The 15,910-nt window shown below is 40.2% G+C and overlaps 1 protein-coding gene across 11 annotated transcripts in view; it reads right to left on the bottom strand.

The window, feature by feature from the left end:
- Positions 1-7,365: 7,365 nt before the first annotated feature.
- SGMS2 (sphingomyelin synthase 2) overlaps positions 7,366-15,910 on the bottom strand; it is an 87,404-nt gene continuing 78,859 nt past the window's right edge. For all 11 annotated transcript variants that reach the window (XM_081552561.1, XM_081553077.1, XM_081552473.1 and 8 more), the window contains 3 exons: positions 14,101-14,254; positions 8,921-9,087; positions 7,366-7,996 (listed from right to left, as the gene is read on the bottom strand). In XM_081552561.1, coding sequence (XP_081408687.1) covers positions 7,793-7,996; positions 8,921-9,087; positions 14,101-14,254 — 525 coding nt within the window. In that variant the 3' untranslated portion in view covers positions 7,366-7,792. The remainder of the gene's footprint in view (positions 7,997-8,920; positions 9,088-14,100; positions 14,255-15,910) is intronic.

Below are 15,910 nucleotides of genomic sequence, written 5' to 3'. Positions count from 1 at the left end.
TTACTTTGCCAACAAAAGTCTGTCTAGTCAAGGCTATGGTTTTTCCAGTGGTCATGTATGTATGTGAGAGTTGGACGGTGAAGAAAGCTGAGCGGTGCAGAATTGATGCTTTTGAACTGTGGTGTTGGAGAAGACTCTTGAGAGTCCCTTGGACTGCAAGGAGATCCAATCAATCCATCCTAAAAGAGATCAATCCTGGGTGTTCATTGGAAGGACTGATGTTGAAGCTGAAACTCCAATACTTTGGCCACCTCATGCAAAGAGTTGAGTCATTGGAAAAGACCCTAATGCTGGGTAGGATTGGGCGCGGGAGGAGAAGGGGACTACAGAGGATGAGATGGTTGGATGGCATCACCAACTCGATGGACATGGGTTTGGGTAGACTCCGGGAGTTGGTGATGGACAGAGAGGCCTGGCGTGCTGCAATTCATGGGGTCGCAAAGAGTCGGACATGACTGAGCGACTGAACTGAACTGAACTGAATACAAAGTATTTTCAAAAAGTATTGCTTCCTCCCTGCAAAGCCCTGGGTGCCTGGGTACCCTGAGGTGTGTGCTCTGGGGGTGAGTCTCCTTGCAGACCCAGGGCTCCTGCCATCTGCCGGAGGCAGGTGTGTGATGAAAGGAGAGGGAAGATGCTATCATTGCACATCGGTTACAGGGCATGGGGTTATAAAGAGGAAAAGAACATATAGATGAAAGGACTAGAGTTAACGTGGAGACAGGACATCTGCAGAATGTGGGTCATAGCATCTTACAGAGCTCAAGGTCACGCACTCCCTTCACTTTGCTCTCAATAACACAAAACTTGGTTGTCGAAAGATTTCTGCAAGAGGCCAGTCTTCTTCATTCCTCTCATGTGGGTTGATTCTTCCATCCCATTGGTGCAATGGGAAAATTACGGGCTTTGGACAGTTGTGTGATCACCTTGCCCCGTTTATCTCTGTGAGTCAGAGTCCTTCAAGTGTAAAAGGAGCATAATGAGATTCGCCTGGTGTTAAACAAGAGGACACCAACTTGCAGTGCCTGATCCACGGTAGCTTAAAGGAATTTAGGTAGAGAAAGAGGTAACTTCTTGGACACAAGAACTGAGGTAAAGTGTGCCCAGACACTTGGTGGGATGCAAGCACACGTGTTGGACAGATTTTTAGTACGGAGAACTCACCAGTTCACACCAGGGCCAAACAATCCTATGACCTCACTTTGGTCCCTTGAGGAGCCCAGAATCAACCCAGACTACTATGTGTCCCAAGACTCCGTTCCATTTCCTCAGAGCTTTGCTGTCCTTTGAAAGCAGGTCATTGTATCTCTTCCTCCTTTTGATTTCCCCTTGAGACTAATCCCTGAAAGTCACATTTAGAGATAAAGCCTTATGCACTCCCCAACCCGCCCCCCCGCAACCTGTGTAAGGCTAAGGTGCATGACAGTAATTATGTACTATTGGAGGAAATGGCAACGCACTCCAACATTCTTGCCTGGAGAATCCCATGGACAGAGGAGGCTGGTGGGTTATAGACCATGGGATCGCAGAGTTGGACACAACTGAAGTGATTCAGCTTTAGCATCCTATAAGGGATACTTGTAACAATTTTGTTTTATTGTAACAAATTTGTAAGCTCAAACCCAGAGATTCCTTTGTTTTCAAGGCCATTTTGCACTAGAAGAGTTGACTCTTCTCCCCCTCTGATATGCAGGAAATCCCAACTATAAGAAAAATCAGCAGCATTTGACAAAGAACTTGTTCCAAGGATCAGTTTCCCTCTCAACAAGCTAATCGGCTGATAAGAGAATAAACTTCTCTAAAAACAAGCAACAACAACTACAAAAACAAAACCTCTGAACAGTGATAGTAACCATAGTAATTATCACAGGGAGGCAGAAAAACAGAAAAAACAAGATTCAGGTTCCAGCTGAAACACTTCTTAGCTCTTTCATATCACAAAACGAGGTCACCAGCTCTTTCCTTGTCTACCTTGTGGGGTTTTATAAAGATTCAAGAATGTATTCTAAGCATAAAAACTGTAAAATGAGACACCTCATTCTACATCTGTCGCATATAAATTAAATATGCTTTAGGCACACAGTAGTCCATAATCCATTATTCTAACACTCATTATTACTCATTATTTGGTAAGTAATCTAGTATTATGCTTCTGATAGTCTTATATATTTTATTAGAAGAAAATGAAATGTAAGGCTTTCTCTGGTGGTCCAGCAGTTGAGAATCCTCCTGCCAATGCAGGGGACATGGGTTCGATCCCTGGTCCAGGAAGATCCCACACGCCACGGGGCAACTGGGCCCATGGGCCACAACTACTGAGCCCTCACACTAGAGCTTGTGCTCAGCAAGAGGAGAAGCCACACCGCAATCAGAGGCTTGTGTGCCACAACTAGAGAGTAGCCTCTGCTCTCTGCAACCTGAGAAAGCCCGTGCACAGCAACGAAGACCCAGTGCAGCCAAAATCAAACAAAAAAAATTTTTTTAAGGAAAAGGAAAAGTTAGGTGTCAAAGTTTGTCAAACATCATATTAGTTCCTTGTATAATGCATTCTAGATAAAAAAGGCAATCTTTGAGGCTCTGGCCAGCAAAATCAGCAAGCCAATATTTCAAACAGAAGGATGGAGCAAGTTTTTCATCCAAAACTGGGGTGGAGGTGACAAAAAGACTACTGTGATTTTAGACTCACTCTATCATTTCCAGATAACCCAAAGAAACTTGAATTATCCAACAATTTGATCTTTGAACCATATTACCCTACCCTTGTCCCCTCATTCCACCGAGGTACTTTGAGGGTCACGCCTTCATCTTTTATCAGGGGGCCCAAAAACAACTTACAGCAAACCACTGTTGCAGTGACAGCTGAAGTCTGGCTGAGGACATTACCTTGGGGCTCATGTTGTGAAGGAAGAGGGTGGTAATTTCTTTCAGAATTGAGCAACAGAAAGGACTCTGCTTTCCTTGAAGAATTAATGATTTATCATTTTGTTATTTTTTACTCTGTGAACAATGAGAATCTGAATTATGATTTTGTTCCTCTGTGACCTATGAGAATCTGAATTATGGAGCAGGAAGCTGATTCTATACCTCTCCATGAATGATCTTATACTGTTGTGAATTTTTTCTCACCTTAAATCCAAGGGCAAGAAAATGACACACCCAGTTTAATTAGTATGCTGATATCAGCTTATTTAAAAAATAGTGCTTGAAGAAAATAACACTCCTGTGGTTTTAATAACTACTTAAAACTAAATAATTTTTACAAACATTTAAAGAAAGCAATAATCTGTTTTAATTGAAGAAGACCCATAGTACTAAGTTTGAAAAGACTGTTGATGTCACGGTGGTTTATTGGGTAAATACAAAGTATAGGCTCTTGCTTTTTTTAAAATTTTTTTAAGCAAAGCCAAAGAGATTAGAAACCAAGTAGACACATTCTTTTTCAGAATAGAAACATAAATTAGTTTTAACTAACAATTAGGCACTCAAAATGTAAATGTAAAATGGCATTTTGAAGTACAAACTATAGTTAACACGCCCAAATTCCTCTTGAAATGTTTTTACAAACACAAAAACACAAGCGTGGAAAACATTATTTCTAAACTAACAGAATTTCCCCTTTTGAAAAAAAGAACCTGAATTCAAATCTGTGGGGTAGGAGAAAAGAGTTTCTGAAATTTACATATTTAATTAAAACATAAGCATTTAATAAAACTATTACAATAATATACAGTATATATCATAATGAAAAATATATGTCAGGAAAATAATGAATTCTAGACTTAGAATTTTACTTTACAACAAGGCACTTAACACATTGAAACAGTACAGTAAATTTCCGAAAGATGCAATTGGCTACCTCTCAACATAACCATACATTTTGCAGCATTAATCATTGCATAGGAGGTAAACTAAATAATGAAATCCAACTTGGCAATTATATTAGCTTATAGCTTCTTCTTTTTCTTTTAAAGGACAGTTTTAAATAAATCCACAATAGAGAACTATTCTTATTCGTGGTTCATTCAGAACACAACATAGTTAGATTAATGAGTAATAAAATAAATCAGAACTTACAAGGTGTGTATCTGTATAAAAACTTATCTTTGGGTACCTTTCGACATGATTTTCAGTGTTTAGGTATTGAAGTCAAGAGCACTTCTTAATAGAAGAAATATTTTTAGCAAGTAAATCAAAGGAGTTAAATTATTGCAACACAATGACATTAAAAAAGGACTCTTTATACATACAAATAGAAAAGCCTTCAACATTTGGCATATTAATTATAATATGTCCAATTTAAACATGTAAACTCATTTATTAAGAAATTCCTTCTCACACTTCCTTACCACTACAGGAGTGAGTGTGTTAAGACTGGCTTACATTTGAAATCAGCTTTACAGCGCCAAACAAAGTCAACAATATAAAAGAATTTTAAGAGAAATATTCAAAATATTCAAGGAACAAGATGTTAACTCACAAAAAAGTAACTGCATGAATTCTAGCATGTAAAAAAAAAACACATGAGAAAGATGGTCAACTTGGTGTTTCAAGGTAAACAAAGTATAGGAAGTTATAAAGGGAGACATTAATGATTGTGATAGTGAGAGGTAAAAATGGTCTGCAAATTTTCTTTGATCAGATGGATAAAAGATTAGAATTATAACCTCTGTGATCTAAGCACATTTTCCCTTTGGAAAAGGTTTAAAATGCCTTTAAAATAATTCATTTTTTTTTAAAAAAATTACTTTTGCATGACGCTTTCAGATTACTGGTAAAAATAATAATTTTAAAATACCTTAAAACCTTGGAAATAAGACTTGTGTCTAGTTTGTGTTCCAAGTCATATAACATATTTCCACAAGGGGGCACTGCTGTACAGCAAAGAACCGTATGCGCTGTCATCCATCCGCAGCTCAGTCACAACCACCTTCCCACCTTCCTTCCATAGCAAAACTTGTTTTCCCAAGATGCCAGGAAATTAAAGACCAAATTCCAAATAACCTTGGGTGGAACTGAGTGGGTAAAAAGACTTTATTTTCAGAGCTAATGTAGGAAATAAAAAAAAAAATCTGAAAGGAACTCATTTTCACTTGAAAGATTTTTTTTTAAATGTGGCATCATTCATAGAAATTATATATTATAGAAATATTGCACCAAGGACTTAATCACAGAAAAAGCTTCAAACTGGAGCACTGGCTTACAAAAATAAGGATAATAGATAAGATCTTATGTTGTTTCAAAAGGCAAGCTCGTAATTACATTTTTTTTTCAATCGAGGTATAATTGACATAAAACATTATATTAATTTTAGGTTTACAATGTAATGATTTATTTGTACATATTGTGAAATTATCAACACAGTAAGTCTAATAATTGTTTACGTTTTATATCTCCAAGTGGCATATTGGGTTGAACCTCAAGTTTGCTTTCCTAAATGTAAATGGGTTTTGCTATTTCTCTTATTTTCCCATCTAGAAACTCTGATGGTCCCCTCTCCCCTTATTTCCATACCACATGCTTCCACAGCATTTATTAAAGAGCAATGGCATATACATGTAAACAGCATGGGAGCAGTAGTGTCCATACATGGGGTCAGAGATGTTTTTAAAGTTCTTCAAAAGGTGATGGTATTAAAAAAAAAAAAACTGGATTACTTGACTAAAATGCAAAGTTTATACTGTTTTCAAGGTTGTCCAATAATCAGTACACCATGATTTTTAAAGCTTAAACACCTTTCCTTACTTAATTTGAAAAAGAGTGGGTTATACCAGATGTAGCTGAATGAGGCTCTAAGGTATATCAGGTTGTTTTATTTGAATTTGAGGCTCAAGGAATATATCAGTGTTAGGAGAACAAAACTCAAGCTTCCGTGTCAGACACTTTTCCTCACAATTAGAAAGGAGAAATTTAAAATCAGTGTTTTCAAGTAGAATACATTGTCTTATCGCAAGTGTCAATATTTAACAGATGAAAATAAGTGAAAATTATGTAAAATTATAGCTAAATACATCACGTAAGCTATACATACGGTTCTTATTGACTTAATAATAAATACTGGAAAGACTTCTTGCATTTCAAAACCTGCCAAGAATGTATAGGGTTTCAATTCGTGTTTTAAGTAAGCAGGTTAGTCTTTCTGCCTTCTGATTCAACCTTTAGTGTTTCTCTTTTACAGAAAGAGCCATACTGAAAACATAGACAGAATTTTAGCACCAAAGGATGATGACCCTTCTGAACAGAATTGTTTTGTGCTTCTCTTAGACAAGTTAAAGTTCAATTTTGTTTACCGAGTCAAGGCTGACTCATTTACAATGACAAACTTAGGGATGTTTTTCATTCTAAGTGGGGAGAAATCGTCACCATCAATATAAATGTAACTGCCTCCTGCTACCCATACTGACTTCTCCCCTTTCCGACTAGTGTTGATGATTTTGTAACCTTAAATTTTTTTCTATGATTACTAGAAGTTTAAAGAAATCAAGCCAAGAATTATCCAAAAGATTCAACAGCATTAAACAATGCACTAAATCTGGCCGGATTTTTTAAAAATCCATTTTTTTTTACATCACCTGAAAGAACTTCAGAAACAACTACCCCCCTTTATTGAGTAGCCGTAACCATCTAACACACCCATTCCAACCATAGATTATAGTGCAGCACCGTGGTGTGATTTCAGGGTCAAAGTAAAATTACTCAACTGTGGTATGTGTCCTTAGGACCAGCACATAAGAAACGAGTCTCTTGCTAAAAGGCAAGGATGCGATAAACTTTTGGATTCCATCTTGGTTTTTCCATAAAGCACAATGGAACTTAGGAAGAAATGGTTTTCAGTGACATGTGACCAACTGGATTTCTAAGTTCCAATTCACAGCTCTATGACAGATCTCACCCAGGGTGTGTGTGACCTGGGAGAAAAACACAGGCTTGTTCCCCACAGGGCAGGAATGTCAGTTCACACACCTATGTATGTTCAGCCTGTGCTACACTGTTGACTGCCTTGAGGTGTACAGGTGCGAATTTACCAGGTGGAGAACAGAAGGCCCCCTCATTCGCATATGCAGCCCCATGTCTCCTGTATATCTGTCATAGAGGTCTCAAAATGAAATATTTACACACATGTGAAATCTGTGGGGTGTCTCAAATACTTCTATATTGACTTGATTCACTTTTTAAGTTATAAAATTATCAGTTAAAAAAAAAAAAGTGAAAGTGACACATAGTACATTGGCTGGTAGCAGCAGCACGTATTCCCAGACCTGACCCTGACCTCCACTTAGGCAGGGCAGAAACAAGGTTCACCCAAAGTTCACTCATAACCCACGGCTGAGAAGCCTAATGCTAAAAACCACTCTCAACATTCGGAGATTTTATTTACACAGTAGCTGTCTATATCCAGATATTTTTATTTATTTAAAACTCTAACAAATTCTTTTGACCTTGGAGGGGAAAAAAAAAAAAATCCTGAAAAAATTCTGAAGTAGAGAGCTTTCCTGGAGAAAGAATAAGGAAGGAGTAGCATGTTCTTTGGCACCTCTTTCACAAGCTCATTAGTAAAATCCCAGTTGGAGGGCTTGTCACCAATGAAGAGCCGAAGGAGAATATAACTTTCTCAGGGTGAATAAAAAAAAAACAGTCAAAGGGTAATACTTTGTTCATCTTTCTAATCACTTGCACAAAACTTGGTCCGCTTCTTCCTTTAGTGATCAGTTTTCCTAAAATAAAAATCAAAACTATACCTTTGGTTACAGCGATAACTCTTTTGGTGTAAGAGCTGATACCTCTGTTCTGCTCCTCAGGTAGATTTCTCATTATCTTCGCCGATCTTCTGAACCCGTGAGTACTTCTTGCAAGATGATTTGAAGCAGCCAGGCGGCCAGGACAGAGGCCAGGAGAAGCAGCAAGGGATCGAGCCTTGTACATTTTTCTCAAAAAAATAAAAGATGGGGAACCACCATGCTCGAGACAAGAAATTAGTCTGTGAAGAGACCTTCAAGTTCTGTAAAAGGTAAAGAATAGGAAAATGAGACATATTTTTCACAATTTGCATCCTACTTTGCTTCTTAATTAAACTGTCATTTGCTATAACTGAACAGGGAAACCAGCAGAAACTGGATCACAAGACAACAGTGGTCTTTGCTCCTTTCCCCAACTCTGGTAGGGCTTTCCAGGTGGCGCTGGTGATAAAGAACCTGCCTGCCAATGAAGGAGACATAAGAAACACAGGTTCGACCCCTGGGTTGGGAAGATCCCCCGGAGAAGGGCATGGCAACCCACTCCAGTATTCTTGCCTAGAGAAGCCCATGGACAGAGGAGCCTGGCGGGCTACAGTCCATGGGGTCGCAAAGAGTTGGACACGACTGAAGCGACTTAGCACGCATGCATCAACTCTTACAAGACTCTGGCTGCACCCTCAAGCCTCTCCCCTCTTTGTGGCTCAGGCAAATCTGCCTGTGATTCCAGGAAGAATGGAGACTCAGGAATGGATGTGAGAGATCTCCAGGAGGAAGAATTTTCAGCACGTGTGAGTGGTCAGATCTATGGCTCAAGGAAGGTGGAAGAATGAAAGGAGAGCTCACAAGGTTGACAGTCTTTAAGGGGAAAGATGAAGATTTTGGTTCAGTGGTGTCAGTAGATATCTAGATGGGACTGGAAGAAGGAAGATGGAAGTAGGAAACAGAGCCACAAGGACAAATGAAGTAATCTGCAGAAAGGGCATTTACTAGTGGGCACAACACTAACTGAGAACTGGAGTTAGATCTGTGGGGAATAGCACACTTCATTCCTATAAGTCAATCAACCTCAACCACACATTTAGGTGGCAACAGCAGTTATTCCCATTAAGCTACATGAAACTCTGCTGTGTGCAATGCGGTCCCCTGCCTTTAAAGAAATTATCCAAGGATAATTTCCCTGCTCTCACCTTTTCGTTGGCCATGGAATGGTACCACCAGAAGAGCCGAGTTGTGATGTAATAGGCGACGATCACGTCGACGGTATAGTGTTCGTGCGCTACCAGAATGCAGATGATCCCAGCAGCGCTCAACAGCCAGCAGATTAAGTGATACCACCAGAAGTGGCGAGGTGAATCTGGACAGCAGAAAAGTGACAGAGTTAAGAAGCATTCCCCAAGATGAACTGAATGATGACAGTCTACCCTAAAGACCTGAGAAAAGTCTTTCTAAGGCCAAGAAGTCACTGGAGGAGAACATGGATAACCCAAAGTTACGGGTCACTGTGAACCGCCCAGGATTTGCTCAGGTTGGGGGTGAGGGGAGCAGGGGAGGCTGCTGGTAGCAGGGCTAATAGTTATTTCCCTGCACAGGTTGCTAATACTGCTCTAGGTTTTGCTCACGCCATTTAATAATAAGGAAGAGAACAGAAATATTTCACATTAGGTTGGGATTGGCTCATACAGGCTCCCGTAGGGACCCCACTGGAAAGAAAAAGGGTAGAGGGCAAAAGACAAAGGTACTGTCTATGAAAACGAGGGATGAGAAAGCAAGAGTGATTTTAGTTCTTATACATAAACTTATTTTCATATCTGCAGGGAGAGAAAAATGGCATTTGTGCCTAGCAATATTTTGATTCTCAGCAATTTTATACTGTTATTGCCAATAGCAACTACAAGACAGTCCCTATGTAAAGCTTGGGCTTCCCAGGTGGCTCAGTGGTAAAGAATCCACCTGCAGTGAAGAAGATGTGGGTTCAATCCCAGGGTTGGGAAAATACCCTGGAGAAGAAAATGACAACCCACTCCAGCATTCTTGCCTGGGAAATCTCATGAACAGAGGAGCCTGATGGGTTACAGTCCATGGAGTTGCAAAAGAGTCAGACAGGACTTAGTGACTAAACAACAACAGCAAAGCAAAAGCTTAGGATTCTTGCTAATTCACTTAGGGGTTTGAGCCTCACCTAGTGAGGCCACTACGTTCATGACACTGATCAGCTTTAAGAGAGAACTAAAGCCCTTCGCAGGTTAAACATGATCCTGCGCCCCCAACCTTCCCACATAGGCGGTAATGACAGGTGTAAATGGAACCAGCACTCATTTCTAATAAGTCTTCTTTCTCTTTAACTGTTTTTTTTTCTATTTTAAAGCTTTATTAGCTCACAAAGATAATAATACTGAAACTTTTTTCATTTTTAACTGTGATTATTTTTATAGTGATATTTACTTTCAAGTGTGGAAGAATGGTTGAACAGCAAAAAGATCCATTTCCAGAACTTTACATGACACATCAAATCAGGCATGGTTCAAATAAAAAATAAAATAGCTACTGCTCTTTAGGTCCAACATGGAACAGTAAGATGATAAACCTGTATTTGTATCTGAAAGTCTAATCTTCTACTTCTGAATGTACAACTCATTAATTCTTACTTGCTTCATCCTGACACTAGGTTCCAGCCAAATAGCTCATGGAATCCGAGAATTTTATAGCTGAGAGGAGCCTTACTTCTGTAATGTAGGGGGCCAGATCCAGTCCCCATAACTGTTCTGTTAGGCTCTGAATGTTAAAAACTGAAGTAACATTCAGAAATCTGGAGCTTTCACTAAATATGCATTCTCTAGCACCACAGCCCTTACCCTTCCCTGAAATCTCACACCAGCCTTGCTTCCTTCCCACCCTCACGGGTCACCTGCTATTTACCTTAAAAGTTCAAAATGCTTGAGCAAACCAGAACTACTTTGTGTTGGTTTATCCACAAGAGGGGCTTCCCTGGTGGCTTAGATGGTAAAGAATCTGCCTGCCAACGCAGGAGACCCTGGTTTGGTCCCTGGGTCAGGAAGATCGCTTGGAGGAGGAAATGGCAAGCCACTCCAGTATTCTTGCCCGGAAAATCCCACGGACAGAGGAGCCTGGTGGGCTACAGTCCATGGGGTTGCAAAGAGTCGGACATGACTGAGCGACTAACACTTATCCACAAGATGCAAAGCTGAAGTAGGTGGGGAGTAAGGAGGTGGCCCGAATGATCATTTTACTACTCATAGAATTGAAAATCAGGCTTTAGGAATATCTAGACACCCTAGCACTGCTCTCCCGTAAAAATGTATTCCTTACTAGCTACTACATTGGGACCACTGCTCATTAATTGAGAACACTGGTTGACCCAAATAAAAGATTTAATATATAAACTATTTTGAAACAGAAATGGCAAAATGGCAATCCTCTCTGCTCTCTCATTCTACCTCCAGGGATAACCTTGAGCTGAGAGATGATGACACAATTCTTAATGAACTCCACTGTCTGTGTGGGATCCGATCCCTGCTTGTCAATGACTACCAGAGGCAATGGACTTTGTGTAGTAGTAAGGTAAAACAGAAAAAGAAAGAAACAGTTTTCTCAACTAGTCAGACATTTGGTTCTAAGAGCTAGGTGGATTTCTCCAGGCTAACTTTATAAGGAAGGAACCTAGGTCCCAATGATAACCCACTCACGACAACAGAATGTCAAATGAGGAGTGTCCAAAACGATCAAAAGTCAGGAAAGCAAAAATATACAAATGATGCGTCTAACTCTAGAAGCAGAATGTTCAAAGAAACCACTGGAACCACTCCTTCCTCATAACAACAACAGATGGTATAATTTAGAAGGTGACTGTTTCCCCTAATTGCATAGGAAGTGGACGTAAACGTGGGATACTTGGTTTACATACAGAGCGGATCCTAAAGTTGGGTTCGTATCCAGTATTACAGATTTGCCCTTTTGTTTCTCACCAGAGCTTAGAGAAAGCAGAATGTAATTCTTTCCTTGCTACATGTAAACTTACACAAGTTTAAAGATCTCAAGCCCAAACCACACCTGGGGAAGAAAACGTGTCTATGTACTGCACTTGCCTTTATTAAAGTAGAGAAATACTTACGACGTTGGCCTATTGCTCTGAGGTAAAAGAAAAACAATAAGCCAACATCCAGGCTATTTCTTAGCAATTCTACCAGATCAGACAACTTGGGTTTCCAAAAATTCTAAACAGAGCCAAGGAACTGATAGTGGAACTGCTGAAGTCAGCCTGCTTGAGTCCGAACACCCCATCCTCCAATTACTAACTGTGGACTGTGGCTAATTTAGTCACTTTCCTTATGCTTACATTTCCTCTGGAAAAATGGGGGGAAATAGTGCTTCCCTCCTGGGGTGGCTGCAAGGATTAAATAAGCTAATCTGCACCAAGGGCTTCGTATAGTGCCCAGCACAGAGTAAGTATTATGTCTATTTGTTGTTTTTGGTAATGTCACTTGGTCTTCAGTTATCAAACTGACCCTCAGTTTCCTGGGATATTTTCTCTTCATTACCTTGTTTTCCACCCACAGTAGCTTCATTCTTAACTTGCAACTCCTTTCTGCCATCATCCTCATCTTCTATAAGCTTTTGTGATATACAGATTAGAGAGAAGATCCTACCACCCAAATGAACCTCTAAACCGGAAAGTGACTGACCTTACACAGAGATGGGACCTTTCCAGAGCAGAAGTTAGAGTGAGAACCACACACAACATAAATTGCTCTGCCCGCCACTCAGAACCAACAACTAGGTATTAGAGATTTCAGAAGACTGAAGTGGAAGGAGATATTGGTGGACAGACAGAGCTAGCTTCCTGTCTTCCACCACTCCCCCCACAGTGTAAGAACACAAAGAAGAGGGGAAAGGTGCCGAAGGCCCTCTGCCTTCAAGGCAGACAGTGTGACAAAGGCGGAACACTTAATAGACCAGTCACCCTACTCAAGGCTTGTATGTAGCATTTAGAAAGAAAACAATTCAGAAGATATACAATTGCCATCAAAAAACAAAAAGACTTCATCTACTATAGAGACTCTCATCTCTTTGTCATAATGCCCTCAAAGCAGAATTAAAACCTACATATCCCAGGCAATCTAGGGGCAAGAATTCACCTCTGCTCCACTAGAAGATAAACCTCGATGGGTCTAAACCTGTTTGCCTTGACGACGGCTAAAAGAAGGGAGAGAAATGAGCAAAGGGGACGGAAGGGAGGTTTCCTTCCCCTGCTTTCTGCCCAAAGACCCTTGTGATATGCTTTGCAAGTGAACAGAATTGAGATAAGACTCCAAAAGAACACTGGCATGGGGATGGGGTATCTTGCAACTGAAGATGAAGGGTAAAAATTGAGGAAGAAGCATCACTACTTCAAAAGAATTTTGAGATAATGGGTCCAACTACACAAAGCCTCAGAAATCTACAAGGGGACATGCTGGCAGCTAAAATCAAATACAATCCCCACCCCTCCCTCCAATGAACAAGATATTATTCTAGGCCCCCTCCCCACGAAGTTATTGGAATACACAAGAATTTTGTATAGTGAGAATTAAGTATATAAATATGGAAAGATATTTCAATTCTCATCTCCATGTTGCTTTTTAAGAAGAAAATGGTCAGAATTGGCAAAATGTTCCATGAAGATGCCTATTAAAGCATAGAAAGCTACTGGAAGTGAAGAAATTAGAATAAAGTGGGACAAGGAAAAGTTAAAAAAGAGGAAAACATTAGCCAAAGCATTGGGGATGATGAAATGAATCTGTAAAATGGAAATTTCACTCAAAAGTCCTTCCCATTTGGCTCTGGAGCCCATTGATTCTTTTTGCAATAAACTTAACAATTCCTCTTAATTCCAACATTAAAATAGCCTTTCATACCTTGGTAGCACTAGTGGTAAAGAATCCACCTGCCAAAACAAGAGACTATAGGAGACTCTGGTTTGATCCCTAGGTTAGGAAGAGCCCAGAGTAGGAAATGGCAAGCCCCTCCAGTATTCTTGCCTGGAAAATCCCAGAGACAGAGGAGTCCGGCGAGCTACAGTCCATAGGGTTGCAAAGTTGGACACAACTCAAGTGACTTAGCATGCACGTACCTTAGGAAGTACTAACCAAGGAGGGAGACATTTTGGAGGCATGCTGAATGTTAGCAAGAAGCCAGGGCTAAGATTTAACCCTTTGGTGTTCATGACTGGTTGAAATGATTTTTAATATACACACACACACCCCTCCTTCCATGGCTTTCAATTTCAACAGAATAAGCGCTCATCAGTTTCAGGGCCTAGGGATCCCACTCACTGCAACAATCAACAAAGCAGGAATGAGTTATCACTTACATTCTTTGATGAACAAATAAGTAAGTGTCAGCACAACTGTGTGGCCGCTGAAGAGGAAGTCCCCACACAAGATGTGCGATCCCGTTATGGACAATCCACCGCCAGAAATCAGCCGTAGAATCCGCTGTACTTTGGCCTGAGAGTCTCCATTGAGCTGAATGACACAAGAAGATCAGGAAGAAAATTCACAAGCTGATAAATCAAGCTTTAGCCTAATTTATGTGACATTTACAAAGGTCATCAGTTGTGATTTTTTCCTTTTTAACTTAAGTCAAAAAGAATCCAAGGGGGAAGCTCCTCAAACTGGGTTTTATTCATTGCATTGGCCAGTTTTAGTGAAACGTTTTAAATTATTCAGTATGTTACTAATAATACGTCTTGGTGGTGGTGTGTCCTTGGGCAAAGCTTTTAAAAATATTAATAACCAATGACTTCACCACAGTTATGCACTGAAAAAAATCAAAGCTCCTCTCTTTCCTCTTTGCAGGGGAAGTCGGGGTTTCGGATAGTTAATATTTGATTCGGCTGCCCTCCACATTACTAATACTTTACAGAGTATTCCTACCTTGTGTTAAGGGGGCAGCCTAGAGGGTGCATATAGTTGTATTAATGTCTGATCCAAACATCTGCAGTTAAAAAGAGCTGCAATATGTTAAATAATTTAAATAGGTTTGAAAATGATGGATTAGGGATATACTGGTTGCTTTAAAAGGAGTGGCTTGATCAGGAAAAACATCCTCAAAGCAATAACCTGTGTGCCATGGCAGGAGGTCAGCAAAGGCCTCCCCTGGGCGAGGGTGGAAAAGCCAGAGAAGCCATCATGATGACACAGGAGACAATGATGGACTAGAGCAGGAGTTTGATACAACAGTCAAAGGTTTACAACCTATTCAAACTTAAGCATACAGATATCTCTTACATGTAGAATTTACTACAAAATGCAACAAACTAGTGAATATAACAAAAAAAGAAGCAACCCTATATGCAAGACAGAATAAGAGACACAGATGCATAGAACAGTCTTATGGACTCTGAGGGAGAAGGTGAGGGTGGGACGTTCTGAGAGAATAGCACTGAAACATGTATATTATCATATGTGAAACAGAACACCATTCCAGGTTCAATGCATGAGACAAATGCTCAGGGCTGGGGCAATGAGATGACCCAGAAGGATGGGATGGGGAGGCAGGCGGGATGGGGGTTCAGGATGGGGAACACATGTAAACCCATGGTTGATTCATGCTAATGTATGGCAAAAACCACTATAATATTGTGAAGTAATTAGCCCCCAACTAAAATAAATACATTTATTTAAAACAAAAAACAAAAAAAGAAGCAGACTTATAGATATACAGAACAAACTAGTGATTACCAATGAGAAGACAGAGTCAGGGAGAGGCAACACGGTGGGTGGAAAGTGGGAGGTACAAACTACTGGGTGTAAGAAATGGAGATGCACTTGTGGACACAAGCCATCATCAATCCAAAGGTTTAGACCCATCAAGTTTTATCTTTCAGTGAAGTACAAGTGATGAATTCTTGCCCCTGGATTGCCCAGGGTTACAGGTTTTAAGGATGGACTTGCAGACACAGCGGGGCAAGAAGAGGATCCAGTGAATTGAGAAAGTAGTGAGAAGCTGGTATAACATAGGGAGAGTAGCCTGGTGCTCTGTGATGGTCTAGAGGGGGTGGGATGAGAGAGGGGAGGGAGGTTCAAGACGGAGGGCGTTTATATATAATTTTGACTGATTCCCATGGTTGTATTGGAGAAGGCAATGGCACCCCACTCCAGTACTCTTGTCTGGAAAAT

The sequence above is a fragment of the Giraffa tippelskirchi genome, chromosome 1 (assembly GCF_054371585.1).
Source record: "Giraffa tippelskirchi isolate mGirTip1 chromosome 1, T2T-mGirTip1v1.2.pri, whole genome shotgun sequence".
Lineage (NCBI taxonomy): Eukaryota > Metazoa > Chordata > Mammalia > Artiodactyla > Giraffidae > Giraffa > Giraffa tippelskirchi.
This window is presented reverse-complemented; position numbering and strand designations above follow the sequence as displayed.